We start from the raw sequence: 22,322 nt of genomic DNA, 5'->3' as shown, positions 1-22,322 counted from the left end.
TCTATAAATCTATGTAGAAACATTTTTGTTTCTACAAATCTTTACAATTGTTTTGACGAGGCATCATCTGGGAATGGTCATAATTATATAAATCATTAAAATAATTGGAAAAAAAAATACATAAGTCAACAAGATAAATAATGGTCATTTGACAAAGATTGTTGCGTACTGTAAAATCAAAGTACATATCAATAGTCCAGCGTGCATGGGACGAAAGTAAAGGCGAGCAAGCAAACAATCCTTGCATGTAATCAGAGAGATCTCTGAGTACATCCACATGCAGCCTACAAATGTGAGCAAGCAAACAATGCTTGCATGTAATAAAAGAGATCTCGGAGTACACCCTCATGCAGCCTACCCAGCCTCCTATACTTATTTTATGCCTAATTTGCTTATGGCAGATTCTTATCTTGAATTTTATTATGACCTCCCTTCCAATCCCGAAATACTCTAAGTCTCTCTACATGGTTAAAATTGATGACATCAATAATCCAACCTATTATATAAAGCAGAACTATTAAAAAGTAGCAGTTCATTTGAATGATTTTATTGTAATTTCTCCTGTTTCTAGCAGTTGGCTAATAAAAAGATATTTTAGGTTGCCATATTTTTTCACTTACATTGTTCACTTAATTTCATGATTAAGATTGTAATCAATGCAACATCCAGCAACATGGAGGGAAGGCGTCAGTGACCGCTACTCTGTTATAGAATAATTTACTACTTTTTTACTACTGAAATTAGCAATAAAGTGTTAAACAGTTTTTAATTGTATACATAGTGCCTCTCACTGTTCTTAAGAGTAAGAATATTTCTCTAGCCTTTTTTGGAGATTTTTTCTTCTTTTGTTTGTAAAATTGTAATCTGTCATGAATCGTAGGAAGTAAATTCAAACACATTTGGACCCTAATAGCATCTTGAAAATCTGCTACTTAATTCCTTTGCCAGAACAGCTTGACACATGCTTTAAACAAAAATGTAATTTTACGATCCCTTCAAAATATTAATGCATAAGAATCTTACTTTATTTTTAAAAAGTAAGCAAATGCTTGGGCAGCACGTGATGGGAATGCAACTCAAATTCTGTTTTGTCCAAGCTTAGATAACAAATAAGCAATTGCTATAACTAAAAACCATTCCTGTACTATAGCCGTTCTTCTTCAAAGGAATGGTAGGGAGAAGATACATAAAAGTGGTGACAGAAATAGTATCCCTAAAATCTCATAATCCCACCTCATAACTCAACACTCCAGCTTGACCATTCGATGACCTGGAACTGCGTCAGGGCACAATCCTTTCTAAATCTAATTTTGAACTGGGGAAAGCCTTGACGTTGAACGTAAGAAAGTGGTGGCAGTAGTTTTGGGAGTTTAAACCTGTTAAATCAGTTTGCAATATCAAATGTTTTATGAATGAGGACCATATAATGACAAACTGGTTCTATACCCAAGTACCGTGCATTTCTACTGGGTGAGCAACTTGCTTATAATAACTATATTATTGACTGTTTGCAGTTCAAATATCTTACTGGTCTGGTCCACATTTAGCCCCATTAACAACAATAAATCCTTACATATGAAACCATTACTGGGTAAATTGTTGGTGCTATTTATATATATATATATATATATATATATATATATATATATATATATATATATATATATATATATATAAAAGAAAATAATAATATAACATTTTTATTCGGAGGGAATATCCCCATCCTTGACAAAAAGTATACTTCTGTCCTACATGATCATCAAATTACTAAACAATAAAATTCTAACCGATACATCTTGTTAGGGCAGGTGAACTATTTTAATCAGTTTCATGGAAATCTGCATCTATTTATTAGTAAACAGAAAAACAATGTATCTTTCAATATTTTACATGACTGAATGTTTTCACGCACAATAGCAACTTTTTGGGTGGATCTTTCATGTTTATTACGCAGGCATCAAATAAAAAAAGTCAAAGGGCCCAGCCAGCCTCTCCAGAGAAGACTATATATGTAGTGTGTGAATAGTTTACTATGTATTATTTTAAAAGTTAATAATAAATCACGCATATTGTTTCGTTTTTAGTCTTTAAACGTTATGCGAAGACATAGTTATACGTTATTTTGCTCCATAAACATACGCAGTGCTGTGGCTAGATCTTTCTAGCGGGGGGCGCGCGCTCTCTAGCTTTGTCACGTGACCAAAAATTCAATTGCGCAACTAGAACGCTCAAGTGACTTGCTAGGAGGAGTCTGTGTGGAAAATGGCGTCGCTGCTTCAGCTGGAGAGGGTGTTGTATCTCGTTAACGGCGAAAAGAAAATCCGGGCCCCTTTGTCACAGCTTTACTTTTGCCGCTACTGCAGTGCGTTGCGCTCACTAGAATGCGTGTCTCACGAGGTAATATTTTTGTTTTATTTTATTATTTTCATCTATCACCGGACACAGTTTCTAATAGTACGCACTCCGACCAATGACGTGACACGAAGCGCTCTCATCTCTGATTTCATTGGCTGCGCATTAATGCTTGTCAGGGAAGCTGTGCCTCCTGGCCAATTAGAGTTTCCCTTTTTGGATGTGCAGGATACCGGAGTGTAAATGTCATTTAGGCGTGGGATAGTTGAGGAGGGTGATTGTCTGCGAGTCAGTGGATTTCTTTCATTAGAGGAGGCCGGGGTTTGAGTCTTTTAAGTAGGCCTGCTGCTGCTGCTGCTGCTGCTGCTGCGTTTGCCTCCTTGTAGCCAAAAAATGGTTGCTTACAATTGGAACATTTTAATCATATTGCTTTACTGATACCACGAAGATGCCAGTGGCTTTCCCACTTTAAGGACGCATAGAAAATATAAAAATTATCACATCTGGTACAATCAATACCGCTACAAATGATGCAAAGCATACTTAAATATTAGAGTATATTTTTAAGTTTTTATTTTTATGACATCGTCATACTAAATGCCTATATCGGGTATATAGTAAGGGTTAGCATGGTATCGTGCAGGAAGAAGAGAAAATGCAGTGTTTTTTTTTTTCTTCTTCTTCTTCCTTAGGACCCATCCTGCCATAAATGTTTGTCTAGAAACCTAGCTAGATCCCACCATTAAGTTAGATAAGGAGCATCCAAGCAGGGCATCTTCAAAGGATGCCAGATGTCCTGTCCTGGGTGCCATAAAATGTTACACAGGTTGTTCCATTAACCCTTTTGTGTCCACGTCCCCCTTAATGTTACAGTCGGAGGCACCCTTCCGGGTGTCGGGGTAACCCGTGACAGCAGCTCTTATGTTTTATGTTGTGTGCCCTGCACAACTGTCACACAAGCTCACGCTACCATAAGGTAGTACTGAAAATGCATTTAAACTTTTTTTCTTGAATATTCCAGTCAAATCTCAACAATAAATATTTATTAATGCGTTTAATGGCTGAGATGTCCCTTTTTTTTAAGAATTAATCTACTCGCAGTACATGCATTCTTCCTTAGCGGTACTTTCTGGGACAGTAAACTCCCTTTGAGGTAGTGTCTTGTAATAGTAGACTGAGTTCTATAATTCAGTACATAAAAATGTAATAATATCTAAATAGTGTTTTTTAACCCCTTGATGACAAATGATGTGCCATGCCAGGCACGTCTCGAGGGGGGAAAAAAACGCTGACTGTTGACGTGCCTGGCACATCATTAGTTTAACCCCTTAACAACCAATGACGTGCCAAACCCTTCACGCAAAAATAGTTAGCGACCAGTGACGTGCCTGGCAAGTCATGGCGTTAAAATAGCTTAGAAAGCGATCTTAGATTGCTTTGTTCACTGTTGCTGTATTGCCTTGATGTCGAGGCATTCAGCAGCGGCAAGATCGGCAGCTCCCTGGGGCATCAAGTGAAAATGTTTGTGGTGTCATCAGGTTAAAAAACACTATTGTTACAAAAACCATTCTGTTTTATGGAATGGATTAATAATCCACAGGCGGTCCTAAACCAAATGATACTCTAAGCAAGAGTACAGGCCATTTTATTATCCAAGATGTTCTACAGCAGCACATTAAGATATGCTGTAAATTGTTCTGTGGTATTTTTATATGGATTACTCACTAAGCTGGAGCAGTCAGATTCACAACCACCTTGGTACCCTGTCGCAAACTTCTGAGGCCGAGAAAAAAACCCGTTTTAACTCTAAATTCTCTGGCACACTATGGGTGAAATGTTTAGCATTTTTTAACCCCTTAATGACAAAGCCCGTACATGTACGGGCTCAAAATGCATTGCTTTCAATGGGTTTAGGGACCGCCCATTGTCCTTAAGGGGTTAAAAGCTGTTAGGAATGTAACAGATTTTGTCTGCTGCTCCATCCATTTGATGTGGATGGACAGTTGGCTTCTGTTAGAACATTTAGGGTTGTAGAACACTTATACATAGCTAGCAAATATTCTGGAGTCCTAGAAAAGCATGGCACCAGGCGATGCAAGAGTGGCACTTGCATGTGGCCCTAAAGATGGTACTAGACAAAGGTTGGTAGGCATTAAATTAGAGTCACGTTTGTGAAAATTTCACCATGAGCGTAATGCCTCATTAACATTGTATGTACAGCAATTAGTATTTATTAAACCAAACGTTGGCGCTAATCACTTACCATTTACTAGTGACATGGAAAAGTATTTTTTCATGATTTTCTTTAAACCAGCTTGGTTATTCTCTAAATGTTTTAGAATATTTTCACAGTCTAACCTAGTACACACATTCCTCTATAAATTTTGGATATCCTTAAGATCTGTAGAGCAGGTTGTTCAATCTTTTAATTTCCCTAAATATATTATTATGCATGTGCAGATTTGGGTTTATTTATGGAAAGATAGGAAACACGCATACTCAGATGTTAAGACAATTTTCCCCCTTTCTCTAACAAACATGATCAGGTATGTGAACAGTATTACGAAGGGAGGAGAAATATACAGAATTTACACAGAAATATGTTGTATCCAGTACTGGCATCAGTGCTACAAAATCCATAGCACCCGTACAAAAAACGGACATATTGGAAATTGAAATTGATTCAGAGAAGGGCTATAAAATGTTCAGAAGGAATGGACATTTTCATTTATTGGGATTGTTTTCTCTGGAGAAAAGACTTCTTCGAGGGAATATGATAAACCTTTCCAAGTATGTTCAACTTCAATACAGAGGCCTTCTAGGATAAATCCTGCTGTCCAGACAACACAGGAGCATTGCTTAAGATAGGACGAAATAAGTTTTCATCATCAACATAGGGAAGGTTTCTTTACTGTTAGGGCGGTTTAATCGTGTAATAGACTGCCATCCAAACTCATTTTCTAAATTTGAAATGCACATGCAGTTACTGCAAGTACAAGTAGATAAGGTAATGTTGATACAGGGTGAAGCCGACAGTCAAAGGCTTTTTTTTCCCCTTTAAGATTAAATTACTGTGTTTTGTTTGGTTTTTGTCATCTTCTGGATCAGCTTAATATAGGTTTGTGGAAAGGTTGAACTTGATGTACTATATATATTTTTTTAATTAACTATGTAACATCACTCATAGTTTTATTGTGTTGTGGAATGCCCAACCCTTTTTCAGAACAAATTCTTTACAAAAAGGTACATTTTCCTAATTACCGTATTTATCGGCGTATAACACGCACTTTTTTAACTAAAATATGAAGCTGAAACCTTACCTGCGTGTTATACGCCGATAAATCCTAGAGCCAGTGGCGGAACTACCGGGGTCGCAACTGCGACCGGGCCCTGGAGTTCTGCCAGTCAGGGGGGGCCCAAGGGGTGCCGAGCGGTTGCTGAAGACGACCGCTCGGCAACTCTCGGGCCCCCCTGACTGACAGAAATCCAGGACTCCTCTGCTGGCGGCCACCGCCTGCCTCAGCCTCAGCCGCCTGCCGCCTGCCGCCAGCCTCAGCCGCCTGCCGCCTGCCTCAGCCGCCGCCGCCTGCCTCAGCCTCAGCAGCAGCCGCTGCCGCCGCCTGCCTCAGCGCTTCAACTCCTGTGTTGGAAGCGTGAGGCGTTTGTCTCGGGTGCCGGCGCTCAGCAGTGAAGCGCCGGCACCCGAGACAAACGCCTCACGCTTCCAACACAGGAGTTGAAGGTAAGTGACCGGGGTGGGGTTAGGGAGAGAGAGGGGAGATCCTGAGAAGGGGGGTTAGGGTGTGTGTGTCTGAGTGTGAGTGTGTCTGAGTGTGAGTGTGTCTTACTGTGAGTGTGTCTTACTGTGTGTGTGTGTGTGTTACTGTGTGTGTGTGTGTGTGTGTGTGGTTTCCCAGATAGCAGTGATTCTGATGAAGTTTTTTTTGTTCAGTTTTTTTGTTCAAAAATGGGGGTGCGTGTTATACACCAGTGCGTGTTATACGCCGATAAATACGGTATTTCTGATGAGAACACTTGGCACATGACATACATTTCAACTCGTCCAGCTCTAATTTCTAATGGCTCTGCTCAGCCATTCTACCTCTGCACCACTTTAATCTCTGCCTCTAGAAACAACTACCCTTTGTTGGCGGATGCTACTTCCAGATTCAAAAGGCTGTGGATGAGGGAAGGGTGCAGGACACACATGAACACGTAGACTGAACATGAGTTCCAGCCAGGGCCACTAGACTTTTGCAGGGCACCTCATTGGTGTCAACATCAAGTAACCCAATAGAGAAAATACTAGGAACACAATGGCTCTGTACAGGGCTCGGCAAACCCTGGGTTCCAGGTTGCCATGGCGACTAGAAACCACTTCCTGCAGCCCAGGGTTATGCAGGGCAAGGGGGGAGGACTGGCCAGGTCTGCCATCATGAATCAGGAATAGTGAGGCCCCCAGTGGGGTTACATAATGCACCTGCTGCCCACATGAAAGTGATGGGTGCAAGATTCACGATGGCAGAAGATAGGCAGCGATGTGGCAGGTCTTCATGAGGGCAATATTATGATTGTATACTATAGTGTCGGAATTTATAAATGAATAGTGTTGGTCTGTGTGAGTGTACCGTATTTGCTCGATTATAAGACAAGGTTTTTTCCAGAGCAAATGCTCTGAAAAATACCCCTCTTATAATCGGGGTCGTTTTATAATCAGACCTCAACTAGGTCTGACTATGAGACTAAGATCCAGATCCCCGCAGCGATGCAGGGGACCTGGATCCTCCTGTCTCTACCCCCCCCCCCCCAACTTACTGGTACTTCTGAGTCCCCGGTGCTTAGTCCGGGCAGCGTGTAGAGCTCCACTCGATTTTAACCCCACCTCCTCCCGGCTGCAGCGGAAGTTGTCTACGCGAATCGCGTAGAGCTCTACACGCTGCCCGGACTACGCACCGGGCACTCGGAAGCTCCGGTAAGTTTGGAGGGGGGAGGGAGTGTTAAATGGGGGGCATAAGGCATTTCTGGAGGCAGAGTGCTCTGTGAAATGCCTTTTAACCCTCTATACACCACTCTGCCTCCTGAAATGCCTTATACCTCCCTATATGCCACTCTGCCCCATAATATGCCTTTTAACCCCCTATATGCCACTCTGGCATGAGTATAAGGCAATTCTGGAGACAGAGTGGCACATAGGGGGTCAAAAGGCATATCATGGGGAACAGTGGCATATAGCGGGTATAAGGCATTTCTGGGGCAGAGTGTCAAGCCGGGGGGCAGATGTGCATAACTGGGGGGCAGGTTGAAAAAAAGGAAATAAAAACAAAATGTTTTCTCAATCATAGCTTTTATTAAATAAAAATTGTTCACATAGTTTACATGAATTAACATTTACTGGTAAAACTTTTTTCTATAGGGTCGTCTTATATTCAAGCTTTTTCTTTTTTCATAAATTAATATTCAGATTTTGGGGGCTCGTCTTATAATCGAGCAAATACGGTATTTGTGTATGCTATAGTGTCAGTCGCTCTATATGTGTTAATATGTATAGTGCTGGAATCTGTGTGCATACTGTAGTGTTAGTGTGCGTATATGTATAGTGTCAGACTCCGTGTGCATTTTGTTAGGTGTATTTTTGTATATGTAACATGTTTGTATATGCTGTTTGATTTGTTTATTGAAAACAGCTGAAAGTCTGTACATTTTGACAATAAACATGGGGGGTTCATTCAAAGGGGGTTAAAGTCTGTGAGTGTGTGTATACTGTAGTGTCGGATTCGGTGTGTGTAAATGTATAGCGCCAGATTCAGTGTGTGTGTGTATGTATGTATGCGTAGTGTTAAAGGGCGTGTGTTTAGCCAGTGTGTACATGTGAGTGTGGTGTAAGCGTGTATTTATGTTACAGTATAGCACTTGCCTATGATATCTCGTGTGTTCCACAGGTGGACTCTCACTACTGCCCCAGCTGTTTGGAGAATATGCCCTCAGCTGAGGCCAAATTGAAAAAGAACAGGTTTGTGTTCACATCGAAGTTTCTCTAGTTGTTGTAGATGCTACTTGGTGCGCAATTAGTGTTAGTTGACTGACTGTCTTTATGCTGAACATTTTTTTAAAAACATAATTTATATTGCTTGTAGAAACAAAGTTGCGTTTTAATTTATATACCAAGCCCACAACTGTAATAAATGTAAAACAGTATATAACTTCTTAATCCTCTAACATTACTTGTGCTTGTTTAGTGATCCTTTTACAGCAGGATTATATCTGTAGTCATGTTTTGTTTTTGTTGTGAAGGGAGGTGGGGGTTGGTTAATTTACGCTTTAGGTGTCTAATGTCCCTGACATCCCTACAATAGAAGTGTAACTAGTGTATATATAAATTCTGCAATATCTTGCTCTTTCTTCCATTATCTGACATTCCTTCCTTGAAGCAGTCGGTTGTAGCAAAGTGCTTTCATTGAAATAACGTTTAAGTGCATGTATTGACTGTAGCGTCCCATTCCAGGAATATATAAATATGTTTCCCATGTGTTGTATCTCTTGTGTGATATTAAAGAGCTACAAACGCTGGTCACATCAGAAACATAGAATTCTATGTGCGTAAATCCTAAACAGAACTACTACGGGCGTATACACACCAAACGGTAAAATTTTTGTTAGAGAGGATGATTTTTAGATCCCTGATGTCCAAATGAATATATGAGCAGATGAGGGATTATTTTATTTTAAAATGGTTATTGAGCCAATGTTTTCAAATTACAGATGTGCCAACTGTTTTGACTGTCCTTGCTGCATGCATACCCTTTCCACTCGAGCTACTAGCATCCCAGCGCCACTCCCAGATGACCCAGCCAAAACCACAATGAAGAAAGCTTATTATCTGGCTTGTGGGTTTTGTCGTTGGACATCAAGAGACGTTGGTATGGCTGATAAGTCAGTAGGTAAGGATTTTGTCCAACACAAAAGTATCCAAAAAGCTAAGCTTCTCACAAAAGTACAAAAGCGTTAATATTCACTTTTAACAAGATTCTAGTAAATGTTCCTATTTTGGGGAAAATATACTGTATTGCTGGCTTCTGATTTATGGTTAAGTGAAGCCAAATGAGACTAGTGTTCTGGTTAAGTGATGGGTGCCAATTCATTATTGTAGTTTTGTACATTGGCAGGTGCTCATGTTGCCTAATTAAAAAAAAAAAAAAAAAAAAAAATTCAACGACTGCCTCCTAAGCTTAAATGGTGTCGCTGAAATGCCTCGGTAGCGAAGCATTCGGCGACACGGAAAACACAATCCGGGACGCGCCTTGACTGCTCTAGAGAGCCTCTTGCAAGATGGCGGTCTTCTTGAGAACTCATCCATGCAAATCTGTGGAGTCCAGCTTTCTAATGAGAATGTGATTTAGTAAAATGAATAAGAGAATCTGAAAAAAAATAGTTAAACAAAAAAAATCAGTAAAAGTAATTCCTCACAGTTCCTTAAACTAGCACTATATCTTTACATGAAAAGAGTTAATACACTGGCATGTTAAATGCCCATGGGATGTCTAATTTATAAATAAAAATAAAAGCTACGATTTGATGGGGTAAATCGAATTGGCTGTTTTCAAAGATGTTCCAAAAATAGGACATGTGTGCAGACTGACCAGCTTCATAGATCTCCCAAATAACCACAAATCAGAATTCTGATTTTAAAAATGCACTCGTCCCAAATGTGGCCTTTTAGTGCCCAAACAACCCAACAGTGACATATACCAGGAGCGGTAAATTCATACCAAATTTACAATGTTTGGGGGGGTGTGACTAACATATTACAACCACAAACATTGATTATGGCTGGTAGTAGAATTAGTGCCTGGAATGGGTTAAAATGTATTTCTTTTTCAAAAATATGTGTATATATTGTGAATATAATTGTGTATTAGTGTAACGAAAAAACACCAATGAGTGTGTGCAAAACCAAATTCACATATCTGTAAGAACAAAAAAATCTATACATTGCCAGGATTGATCAATCTCCAAAGATAGATATGCAACAAAAATATATGGTTTGGTGAGGTAAATTAAACGGACCCAAATAGGACATGTGGCAGAACGACCACATGTGAAAAAATGATTTTGAAATAGCAATATGCTACTTGTACTTATTGTCCTATAACATGCAAAAAACCTAAAACATTCGGTATTTCTAAACTCAGGACAAATAGTAGGATCTATTTAGCAGTTTTTTTCATTCACATTTGTAGATGAGTAAGAGATGTTTCAAGTAAAAATCAGAAAGTCCCTCTCTCAATTTTCACCATATTTTATACTTTGTTTTATAGGTAATTATAAGATACAATCAAAATAATGGCATCTAAAGAAAGGCCTTCTTGTCCTGGAAAAAAATAAAAATAAATAGATTGTTGTTGGTTGTTGCAAAGAGTAAAATGGTTATTATGCTTTTGTTTTTCAGCCAGTGGTGGTTGGCAGGAGCCTGAGAACGCGCACACCCAAAGGGTAAGCAAGTGGGTGAGACAGTGGTTAGGCAAAAGTTATGCAAGCGTCAAACACGTCCATGGGTGCAATTTACTCTCTGATCTTCCCACACTCTCGTACAAAGCAGAGAACTGTAATTATTCCGGTCATACAATGCAGATTCAGCAACATCTGCAGGCTTGCGACATAAGTCTTTATTACTGTTCTGCTGATAGAGGACAATAGAACACCTTACATAGCTTGTCAATAAATTATGTCGCCTGTATTCTTGATAGATTAACAAATTGTTGGAGTACTACCAGCAGCTGGCACAGAAGGAGAAGATTGAGCGTGACCGTAAGAAGCTAGTGCGCCGCCGCAATTACATGCCACTGGCGTTTTCTGTAAGTATTATTTTAAGCAGAATACTAACCGATGTTAAATATTTATAGAGTAGATGTTGTAGCCCTATTAGTCCAGTGGTGTCAATATCAAATAACAGATTAAATAAGTATCTTGTGATAATACCTTTTTTATTGGGCTTTTAAGGGAAAGGGAGAAGAGCTCCAGAAAGCTTGTCATTTCAAAATTCTGTTAGTCCAATAAAAAAGGTATTATCAAAAGATAATTATTTGATATATATATATAAAATCTCCTACCTCATGTAAGATCACCACTTTCTAGAAATAGAATAATCTCAAAAACTGATCCTTCATATAGGGATCTATGTGTACTATCCAGATATCACATGCATTCTAATAGTTTATTATTGGCTTAGCTTTTACCCAGTAAAACTGAAAGGTGGAGATGTCTGTACCCGCATGCTAGAAATTCTGTTAATGTATGTTATGGTAAAACAGTGAGGATAGAGTTGTGTTGAAGCAAGGTAATAAAAATGTTCAGTATGCCAAAACCTGCAAACCAAGCTTAGTAACCCAAAAAAGCCCACAGTCACATCTTAACTTCCTGGTCTCTGGCGTTTAATACATTATTCCTACCAATTAAGTTGTTCCCCTTCTGTTAAATTAGTATACCTTTTTGATTCAAACAGTCTTTATAAGGCTAGGAAATGAAGAGGATTGGACTTTCGGTCAGGAAACTGATATGCTAGTTTGCTTCCCAACCGAATTTTGCTTCACTAAGGTTAAATTGTCATTAAAACTAGTACGTATTGATATAGTTACATTGATTTTGATTGAAAAACACGCAACCCAAGCAGTAGGTCGTTTTGAATAAAAATATTTAAGGATGCTAAAAGCTGTGTTAACAGAGTCCTTTTAATGCAGTGCTAACAAATCTTCCTTGTAACTGGAAGGTTACAAGAAAACTCTTCATGGTGCCGTTCTTGTCTTACTGTTAATCTTTTGTCTTTGCCTTATTTGCGCTCTGCGGGTACATTTTGGGATTATTCCACAGCAACACACAATTCATGTAGCGGTAAGTTAAAGACTCCATTACTGCATCCTTCATAACATTCACAATCCCCATGCAGACCTCTCCAGCGGCGATAGCTTGTACTATAAAATCACACCCGGGAATTAATTTATTAAACTGCGTTCTATTAAGTTTTATTTTACCTTGTATTTAGAAGAAGGCTGAGGTTTCACTGTATTGCACAGACGCTGCCAGGTTTGTTACCCATATTCAGTGGGAGTTGTCAGCAAATGAAGGGGTTTCTGCTGAATTCAACAGATCTCCATTGACTCAGAGTAGAACCCAGGGGGAAATAAAACACCAAAACCAGGCACTGTTACCAATTTCACAAATGGCCAATTAATGGCTGGAGCTGAGAGCATCTGGTAAAATAATAAAATGATCTGTGCTATTCTAAAGTAAGAATGCATTTATTAAATCTTTTTATGCCCGGTTAGCATGCATGAATTAATCTATACCCTGTTGTGATGTTAATTTTAAATTGTTATTCCTAAAGGATAAATATGGCCGAGGAACACGACTGCAGCGCCAAAGACCCGGAGTTCCAATCACTCCCCTGGCTGGATTGACGTACGTTGATTCAAACATTCATATTACTGTAACTGTTTGGCAACCTAGAAGTCAGTTTGGGGCTGTCTCATTATTTTCCTTTAATTAGCTTTTTGTTGGAAAAACAGTTGAAACTGGGTAATAGGTGGCTCTAAAAATAATTCAAAATGTCAACCCAAATATGTGTTGGCAGTTCATGTGTGTGTATGTATGAATATAAGAATTAAAAAAAATTGTCCTTTCTCTCAAACTACTCTTAATTTAAATATTCATTAATGTTTCTTTATGGTTTTAGTCTCAAAGAAGGAGAAGAGCAGAAAGAGGTAAAGATTGAGCCAGCTCAAGCAGTGGAAGAGGTAGAACCTTTACCAGAAGACTATTATACAAGACCTATCAACTTGACAGAAGGTATTGGGTTTAATGTTTTTAGTCAATTGCCTGGAAAACCTCTTTCCATTTCTTTTAATCCGACTGTAACAAAATTTCTAACATCTGTTTCTATTTTAAGTTACAACTCTGGATCAGCGTCTCCTGCAGCCTGACTTCCAACCCATACGTGCCTCACAACTTCACCCTCGCCACAAACATCTCTTAATCAAGCGCTCCCTGCGATGCCGGGTACATAAATCCCAAGAGTGGTTTATCTGTAACATTGCCTGCTTTCAGCAAGTACTTAAATGTTGGTATTTTAATTGTTGACAGAAATGTGAACATAACCTGAGCAAGCCAGAGTTTAATCCAACATCCATCAAGTTTAAGATCCAGCTGGTGGCTCTGTGAGTACTAGAAGATTGCTACACCATATGATTTCCTTAAAAATGTTTTTCTTTTGTGCTGTTTCACTTGCTCTGCCGAATCAAGATTTTGCTTCATCCCTAATTATATTTTCGAAGAATTCTTAGTTGTCATGTAACAAAAGCAGACATGCTTAGAAAACATAAGTTTGATTTGTCACTGCATGTTTCTCCTTTTGGATGCATACAAGGCCTGGGAAGTATAGTTTGATGAGTCTACTTTCTCATGCTCTTTTCTATGATAAAAAATATACATAACCCTGAATTGATCAGGGATCAGACTTTGTAGATATACAGACTGGACCGGTAAACTTGTACTACCTACATAAGACACCTTTTCCTACTTTGAGAATACTTTAAATACTCATATTTAATAACGAATAAAGCACGCCTAAATAAGAAGCTGTAGCTCTGGAAGCAACCAGGTTGTGGCAGGGAAATACTCCAACTGAAATCAATTGGAGCCATTTCTGCACTTGCACACGGGGCTCTTGTGCAAGTGAGGTTTAGCTGAGAACTGAGTCCTGGGGATGGGCAGAGGGACAAATGCATGTGTTGGGAATCTGCAGAGGTACCTCTCCGCTATCAAGTGCATATGTTTGGAGCGTCCCTTTTAACTAAGCTCCCTTACGTGCTCGGTAGCACCCACGTTTTATTGAGCATGAGTAAGAGCATCCAATTGCTTGCATGCCAACTGAACACTAGCATACATACTATTTGCAGCAGTTTGCCTCCTGCTTACACTTTCTAGTTTCAGTAGAGGCACGTTAATAGGGAGGCATTCATTGCTAATTTTGCATGCAGTTACAATGGGGACCCGTTTTGACAGTGTGGCTTGTTGCATTTCTTTGAGCAGGAGCTACATCCCTGAGGTGAGGATCATGTCCATTCCGAACTTGCGTCATATGAAGGTGCGTATCTTGTATTTACTATTAAACATATGTAATGTGCCAAAATCTATAAAGCACAGATAAAATAATTCATGTACCTACATTAGCATTATCCATCGCAGGCCATGTTCACTTTCTGATTGATTTATGTATTTATTTGGGTTAGGAGAGCCAAGTCCTGCTGACTCTGACAAATCCTGTGGAAAATCTCACACATCTGACCTTATTCCCTTGTCAAGAGGGGGATTCTGATGACCTCCATAGCACAGCCAAGGTACAGCCCCAAATGTGTATTAGGAAACGTTGCTAAGAATAATCTACAACTACATTTCTGTATTTTCCCGATTGGGGAGGGGGAATAATCTTTCAATACTAGAAATTTTTCAAAACTAGAACTTATAGATAATTACACACACCTGTACAATGTTTGTTTTGTTTTTCTTTTCTCATCATTGAACCCGCTGGCATTCTGTAAATAATGTTATGTAATAAGTGACGCTGGTCCGTTAATGAGTTTATTTCTTGACAATGCAGCACAACAAATTCATGTTGCTCTTTAAGGACCGTTTGTGAGACACACATTCAGGGCCGGACTGGGACTGAAAAGCAGCCCTGGAAAAATTTGGAGACCAGCCCCATATAGTTTATCTCACGGTGAAGCTCTTATACCCACACGCACCCCTTATACACACCCGAGTCACACTATGTGCCATTCTTTTTATCTCATTATTTGTATTAAAATGCCAGAAAGCAAAAGTGTTAAAAGGCCCTAATAAATGAAATACATTACACATAATGGGATCAAAACATTTACTACTGCGAACATTTTTAGATGAAAGAGTTCCATTTTATTCAGTGGAACAAAACACTGATCACATTATTCTTCACGATATTCTGGTGAGAAACTTTTATTTCTTTATTAATTCATGTAGACTATTTTTTTCCATATTTAATAAAAGCTATGATTGAGACAGGTTTGGTTTTTATTTCCTTTCATTTGACAACCTACCCCCGAGTTATGCACCTCTGCCCCCAGGCTTGCCACTCTGCCCCCTGATATGCCTTCTAACCCCCTATATGCCACTCTGCCTCCAGAAATGCCTTATACCCCCTATATGCCACTCTGTCCCATGATATGCCTTCTAACCCCCTATATGCCACTCTGCCATATAGGGGATTAAAAGGCATATCATGGGACAGAGTGGCATTTAGTGGGTATAAGGCATTCCTGGAGGCAGAGTGGCATGAAGGGGGTTAAAAGGCATATCATGGGGCACTCTGCCTCCAGAAAAGCCTTATGCCCCCCTATATGCCACTCTGCCTCCCTGATATGCTTTATACCCTCCTATATGCCACTCTGCCCCATAATATGCCTTTTAATCCCCTATATGCCACTCTGCCTCCAGAAATGCCTTTTACTCCCTATGTCACTCTGCCTCCAGAAATGCCTTATACCCCCCATATGCCACCCCCTTTTTGCCACTCCACCTCCAGATATGCCTTTTGACCCCCTATATGTCACTCTGCATCCAGAAATGCCTTATACCCCTATATGCCACTCTGTCCCATGATATGCCTTCTAACCCCCTATATGCCACTCTGCCATATAGGGGGTTAAAAGGCATATCATGGGACAGAGTGGCATATAGGGGGGTATAAGGCATTTCTGGAGGCAGAGTGGCATAAAGGGGGTTAAAAGGCATATCATGGGGCACTCTGCCTCCAGAAAAGCCTTATGCCCCCTATATGCCACTCTGCCTCCCCGATATGCTTTATACCCTCCTATATGCTCCTCTGCCCCATGATATACCTTTTAACCCCCTTTATGCCACTCTGCCAGATAAGCCTTTTGACCCCCTATATGTCACTCTGCATCCAGAAATGCCTTATACCCCTATATGCAACTCTGGCATATAGGGGGTTAAAAGGCATATCATGGGACAGAGTGGCATATAGGGGGATATAAGGCATTTCTGGAGGCAGAGTGGCATATAGGGGGACACACTTACATACACACACATGCCGATTTTTTTTTTGTTTTTAACAAATACAAAAAACATTATACAGTACAAAAAGTACATTATTTTACTCACCTTCTACTTCTCTTGACTTCCTGGTAGCTGCACACTGTTCTCCTCTATGCTGACAGGATGCCACTGACCTGACATCCGGTGCTGCAACAGTGCGAGGGGGCGGAGCTTCCACCTCACGCGGCTCCCATCACTATGCAGCCATCAGACTGCCGAGAATGTAATCTAAACGGCCGATGCGTGCTGATGCCGCCGGCCGGAGCTACTTTAGTACTTTTTTTTTTTATTTATATGGTAAGCTGGATCGGCTTTCCATATAAAGTAAAAAAAAAACTATTAAAGCAGAGCCGGCCGGCAGCATCAGCACGCATCGGCCGTTCAGATTACATTCCCAGCAATCTGATGGCCGCATAGTGATGGGAGCAGCGTGAGGGGTGAAAGGTCAGTGCGAGGGGGCGGAGCTTTCATCCCTCACACTGCTCCCATCACTAAGCGGCCATCGCACACGGCTGCTGGGTGCTGATGCCGGCCGGGTGGCCGGCCGCATTAGCACCCAGCGGCTGCTTTGATTAGTTTTCGGGCAGCCTGGGGGGCAGCTCAGCGGCTGTCTTCATGGCCGCCCAGCCCACGGACCTTCCGGCCCACCGGGAAATTTCCCGGTATCCCGGTGGGCCAGTCCGGCCCTGCATACATTTTATTATAATTAATTTTTATTGAAAGAGGATGTGGTACATGTAATGACCCCCGTATAGGCAAAACAAAGGAAAAAAAACAAACATGTAAAAATGCCATGCAAGGTACACATTAGACGTAATTGTAAAGATATTGCAACGTAAACAGTCACAATATTGATGATTAGCAAAGGCTTATACAGAAAGAGATTTATCATCTCTAGAGTTGGCATTGACAAAGGAAGCATCATGGAACAAATGCAAAAAAAAGGGGGGGAGTCATTATAAACCAGTAATGATTCATCTTCTGATAAAGATGGGTGGGCTCAAGGGACCCCCAGATTTACCCAGTCTCTAAATTACCCTCCAGGCAAACCTCTTTATGTTTGAAGAACCAACTGGTGGATCAAAAGATATGTGAGAGAGAGTTTTACAGAGTCTTCCATAGTGATTATGAATGTAGACCATTTGTGAAAAAAAGGTTTAGCTTTCACTTGCCTATACAGAGCTGGCTCAAGCCATATGAAACATGAAACTCAGCCGGATTAGGGCCATATCAAGGATTGTCGGGCTGGAGTGTAGCCACAGAGCCAGGATGGCATTTATTGCTAAGTGGCGAAATGGTTAAATACTCTGGCTGTGCATGGTCTGACAGTTGGGGCTGACAAAATCCCCAAAATAGCCCATTCTACCTTTAAACAAAATTGGATACTTAATACCTGTATTGTGTTTTGAAATTCTCTCAAGTCTCCCCGTAAATTGGTTCTGCATATTTGGAACACTTAGAGCAGTCCCCCAAACCAACAGCAACATATGGCTTTGGAGTTACGAACGCTCAATGTAAAATCTTGAAGAACGTTTCACTGTATGAGCGAGAAACCAAGATTTTTAAGTTTAAAATGGTATCTTCGACGAGTCTATCTAGCTCTGCATCTGGTCTTTCCTCCAACCAGGTAGACCCTGTCACAAGGGATCCTAAATTATAATATGTCTAATCTGACCATAGAACACATTGTGAGAGAACCTGATGGATTGGAGTATGTTAACCTATGAAGGGGGTTGCTATGATCCCAAGGGGATGAAGTTGTATATAGTGCAAGGGGTGTATTCTAAGGGAAGGGAACTTCTCCTGAAAGTGTTGCAAGGCGATTATGTGATCTGTGCCTAAGCAGACAAAATCGTTAACACGTGAGATGTTCTTTTTAATCTGCCGTGTCGTTCTAGGTTATTGTACCAACCAAGGAACTGGTTTTAGCTGGTAAGGATGCAGCAGCAGAATACGATGAGTTGGCTGAGCCACAAGATTTCCAGGATGATCCAGAGTAAGAATCTGACCTTTTATACATTTCTCCATCTTACATGAAACTCTCTTGTCTTTGAATCAGAGGTTTGATATATTTAGACATTAGTAAACTTTGCTTTTGAAACAATTTTGTATAGTGATGCTGCATATGTCTTAATGCTTGTTTGAAGTGACTTTATTCTACAAAGTCTACATAGTATGAATAGAAAGCACGAAAAAAAGAATACAAAACTGCAATAAAAATAAACAAGGTCAAAATATAGAAAACTTCACACAAAAAAAAGATTCATGGGAATCTTCAGATGCTATAGTCCCCTTTCCAAAGTGTATATTCCATGCACTTCTATGATTGTGTACTGCATATTTTTATTATGGTCTATCATACATTAATAACTCAGGGGCCCCCATGGTATTACAAATGTACAGATACCAACCACCCCCTATCTTCCTGATAGCTAAACTGTCATGTTTCCTATCTTTCTGGAGGTCACACTGTCAGCAGACAGATCATCTTCATGTTATGATTCTACTATGGAAACATAACCATATTTCTCACATAAGAACTCTGAAAATGCTAGGTGATCCCAGTTCCTTGTAAGTGCCATGTAAGGTTTTGTGCCATGCAGCACAGCACATACGGCGTCGTTTGAAGATGCCCTACTTGGATGCTCTTCATATCCCACTGACTTTATGATGGCCAGTTGCCAGGATGTGGCGTGAGAAAAATTTCTTGCAAGATGCTTTGTTAATCCTGCAGGATAAGAACATGTACATATTTTCTATGCATCGAGACATAAATTGCATAATGAAGAAAATTTGTTACTGTGCATTAGTGTGTGTGTGTGTGTGTGTGTGTGTATATAATATAATATACCGTATTTGCCCGAATATAGGCTGCACTCCCCCCCCCACTTATATCGGGGTTTAGCGCAGGAATGCGCAATTCGTATTGCCAGACGCCCGGGACATGCAACTCCGGTGGCCGAGCAGGGTTAGGATACAGATCCCCCGCAGCGCTGCAGGGGAACTGCATCCTACTCTACGATACGCTGAGACAGCCTCCCCTGCCAGCACTTTCCACGGGTGGAGCGCCGCCATGGGAGATTGTCTAAGCGCAGACATTCACCGGCTGCGGCGATGCGCGTGAACAACCTCCGCTGCCGGCACATCTGCTCGAAGTGCTTTAACAATCTCCCTTGTTAAAGCGCATTGCCAGTGAGCGTCTGTGTGATGCGCTTTAACAATCTCCCTTGCCGGTGCTTCCCACGGCAGAAGTTCCGGCACCGTAAGTTGTATACGCGTATTGCGTAGATGTCCCCTGCTGACCCTGCAAGACATCCGGGAGTCTGCTTTGGTAAGTCTAGGGGGGGCACATCTTGGAGGCAGAGTGGCAGCATATCTGGGGGGGGGAGCGGCGACAGAGTGGCAGCATATCTATTACACTAAGAATCAAAATTTTTCTTTAAAAAAGCACCTAACTTTTAGGGTGCGGCCTATAATCGAGTCAATATGGTATATATTGTTTGTGATGTACAGACTCTTAAACAATGTTTTATAACTGCAAGCCCTTTCAGAGCTTGTGCACCAGATAAAAATTTGGTATTGGATTCATGTGATACTAAGAATGACCTTTTGTTTTGTTACAGTGTTGTTGCCTTCAGAAAGGCCAATAAAGTTGGTATTTTCATCAGAGTCACTCCCCTTGAAGAAAAAGGAAAAGTGATAGTGAGCTTTAAGCTCAAACACGAGTTTCGAAACCTGGCGGCTCCCATCCGACCAGTGGAAGATAACGAATCCAGCTCTGAAACTGTGTGGCTCACTCACCACGTAGACCTCGACCTCGGCCCTGTGGTCCCTCCACCCTTATAAAGAAATGGCACTCTAGTTCCTATAGATGAACAACTGAATAGGAGAGGGAGTGCGGCATTTCCTCTCAATAGCAAATGGGTCAACATGTGGAGGTTCTGCCATTCCATGTTCATGTATCTGAAAGTTTCTGTTGAGCTGTGTTTTAATAAAGCAGTTACACCATAAGTGGGGTGAGAGCATGACTGCTTTAGCTTTTCCTGTAACCTCTGTCTGTATGTATGTGTAATTATATAAATATACAGAAACTCTACACCAAAAGAGGCACTACAATACCACATCTTACATAAGCGAAACTTGAAAAGGTATTTGGATTTGAAAAATGAGGATAATTAAAATATTGTATCTGCAATCTAAATAGTAGGGTCCTTTTGATTAAAAAGCTTAAAACCATGAATGCAGTAGGGCCTGGTAAAAGGTTTAGTTTCATTTACGCAGCAGTGCGGCTTGAAAATTGCTTTTGTCTTGTTGCCATTAAGACTGGCTTTACCGGTCTCCTGTGTGTAGTAACAAAAATGCATGTGAAAGCTCATGGTTCCTTACACTAATTATATGTAACTTTATATAATAACTGTTTAAATATTTAAAAGAAAACATTCAAAAATGGTTCAGCAATTTATTGTAAGGAATCTTAATATATTTATTTTGTTCACTATGGATTTTTTGTTATTGGCATTTTGGTTGCACAAGTAGTCCCCTAAATGTCCCTTGACTTCTCCACCAGTTAAAATACACTAAATAAACACCTACCGGTAATAAGCAACGGGGCAGGTGCATGTCTGTCTTGTTCTTAGTAATTTTATTAATACAACACTGAAGATTCTGTACTATTGAACTATTTTAAGAAAATATAAAACTGGGCCATTCATTTAGATTAGATGATGATCAGTATAATATAACCTGTGCTAATTTGTACAGATGTTTTAATGGGTGGAACTCTGTCGTATGGAAATATCATTTCTGTAGCTTTGCTATTTATGTGGTTAAAGCTATAGTGTTCAAAACAAAAAAGTGTCCTGTGTTTTAATTCGAGAAATGTTTAGCCAACGTTCTTTCCCACACAAAGGGTTTAATGTGTGCTTCTTTTAAAGCAAGCATTAAAAGAACATAGAATGCATAAAATCTAAGTAACTTTAGTGGTTCTAATATGCTCAAATTTCTTAATAAGTATTGCAAATCTACCTGCCCTCTTCTGTAGGTGGCAAATAAGCCAACTGGTGGGCTTTGCTGTACCCTTAAAACATGAAACATTTTTCTAATGTTCCTCTAGAAATAGATGAGTACAAGTCCTAATAGTGTATAGGTTCACTGAAAACTATCCCTAGCTGCAGTCAGTACAGCTTGTTGGGCAACCTCTTAATTTACATGTAATACAGAAACAGATGAATGGACCTTCCTCAGATGTGTTCTTCAGGATGACTATGAACATATGTAAGGGGATTCTAGTACTACTATTGTTTCCCTAAGTTGTTGTTAAGTGAAATCAGAATTAATGGTTGCTATACATGGTCTTTGTCAAGTCATAAGTTTTCTGTGGTATATAGTTACAATAAGCAAAACATGAAACCAACATGTAAGTCTCAAATACTCTTTTGGTTGGCCATGTTATAAGAGCACCCATTATGCACTTACCTTATGAGATAATTATCTGTACACATGTGAGATAAAACATGGTATGACTTATTGCTTGAATGTTATGTATGCTTTATAGTAATGTTAATAAAATACTGAAAATCATAGCTTGGAACGCACTCATGTTTTATTTCCTGAGCTGAGCACAGATTGATCAAACAATGTCTGACCTGTGCCAAGTCCCAACCTGTTTTCATGGGTGGTGGTACAATAAGCCTACACCGCGTCGGCTCATTCCCAGACATACAAGTCTAACAAACAAGAACCTTAGCTCAGTTAGGAAACACCAGTATCACGTTTTCCTAATATATTAATCTCCTTTACATGAAATTACAAGAGTTTAACATTCTTGT

General features: G+C 40.1%; 1 protein-coding gene across 2 annotated transcripts; it reads left to right on the top strand.

Annotated features, from left to right (window-relative positions):
• Positions 1 to 2,245: 2,245 nt before the first annotated feature.
• On the top strand, positions 2,246 to 20,505 carry DCTN4 (dynactin subunit 4). Of its 2 annotated transcripts, XM_053462959.1 has the most exons (14): positions 2,246 to 2,397; positions 8,292 to 8,362; positions 9,112 to 9,290; positions 10,799 to 10,842; positions 11,097 to 11,204; positions 12,217 to 12,237; positions 12,731 to 12,804; positions 13,079 to 13,191; positions 13,292 to 13,401; positions 13,486 to 13,559; positions 14,434 to 14,488; positions 14,634 to 14,741; positions 18,393 to 18,490; positions 20,118 to 20,505. In XM_053462959.1, exons 1-14 carry the CDS (start codon positions 2,263 to 2,265, stop codon positions 20,338 to 20,340), a joined length of 1,413 nt encoding a protein of 470 aa, XP_053318934.1. In that variant the 5' UTR covers positions 2,246 to 2,262; the 3' UTR covers positions 20,341 to 20,505. The 2 variants fall into 2 exon arrangements, with proteins under 2 accessions (XP_053318934.1, XP_053318935.1); XM_053462960.1 differs by lacking the exon at positions 12,217 to 12,237.
• The last annotated feature ends 1,817 nt before the right edge of the window (positions 20,506 to 22,322 follow it).

Source organism: Spea bombifrons, chromosome 4 (genome assembly GCF_027358695.1).
Source record: "Spea bombifrons isolate aSpeBom1 chromosome 4, aSpeBom1.2.pri, whole genome shotgun sequence".
Lineage (NCBI taxonomy): Eukaryota > Metazoa > Chordata > Amphibia > Anura > Pelobatidae > Spea > Spea bombifrons.
The sequence above is the reverse complement of the archived record's forward strand: the minus strand, read 5'-3'. Positions and strand labels throughout refer to the sequence as shown.

Excerpts from the sequence above, each read along its gene's own strand:
- DCTN4 (XM_053462959.1), top strand. The coding sequence starts at position 2,263 with ATGGCGTCGCTGCTTCAGCTGGAGAGGGTGTTGTATCTCGTTAACGGC. Across the intron at positions 12,805-13,078 it reads ACTCCCCTGGCTGGATTGAC|TCTCAAAGAAGGAGAAGAGC; the intron begins GTACGTTGATTC and ends TTATGGTTTTAG. Across the intron at positions 13,560-14,433 it reads AAGATCCAGCTGGTGGCTCT|GAGCTACATCCCTGAGGTGA; the intron begins GTGAGTACTAGA and ends TTCTTTGAGCAG.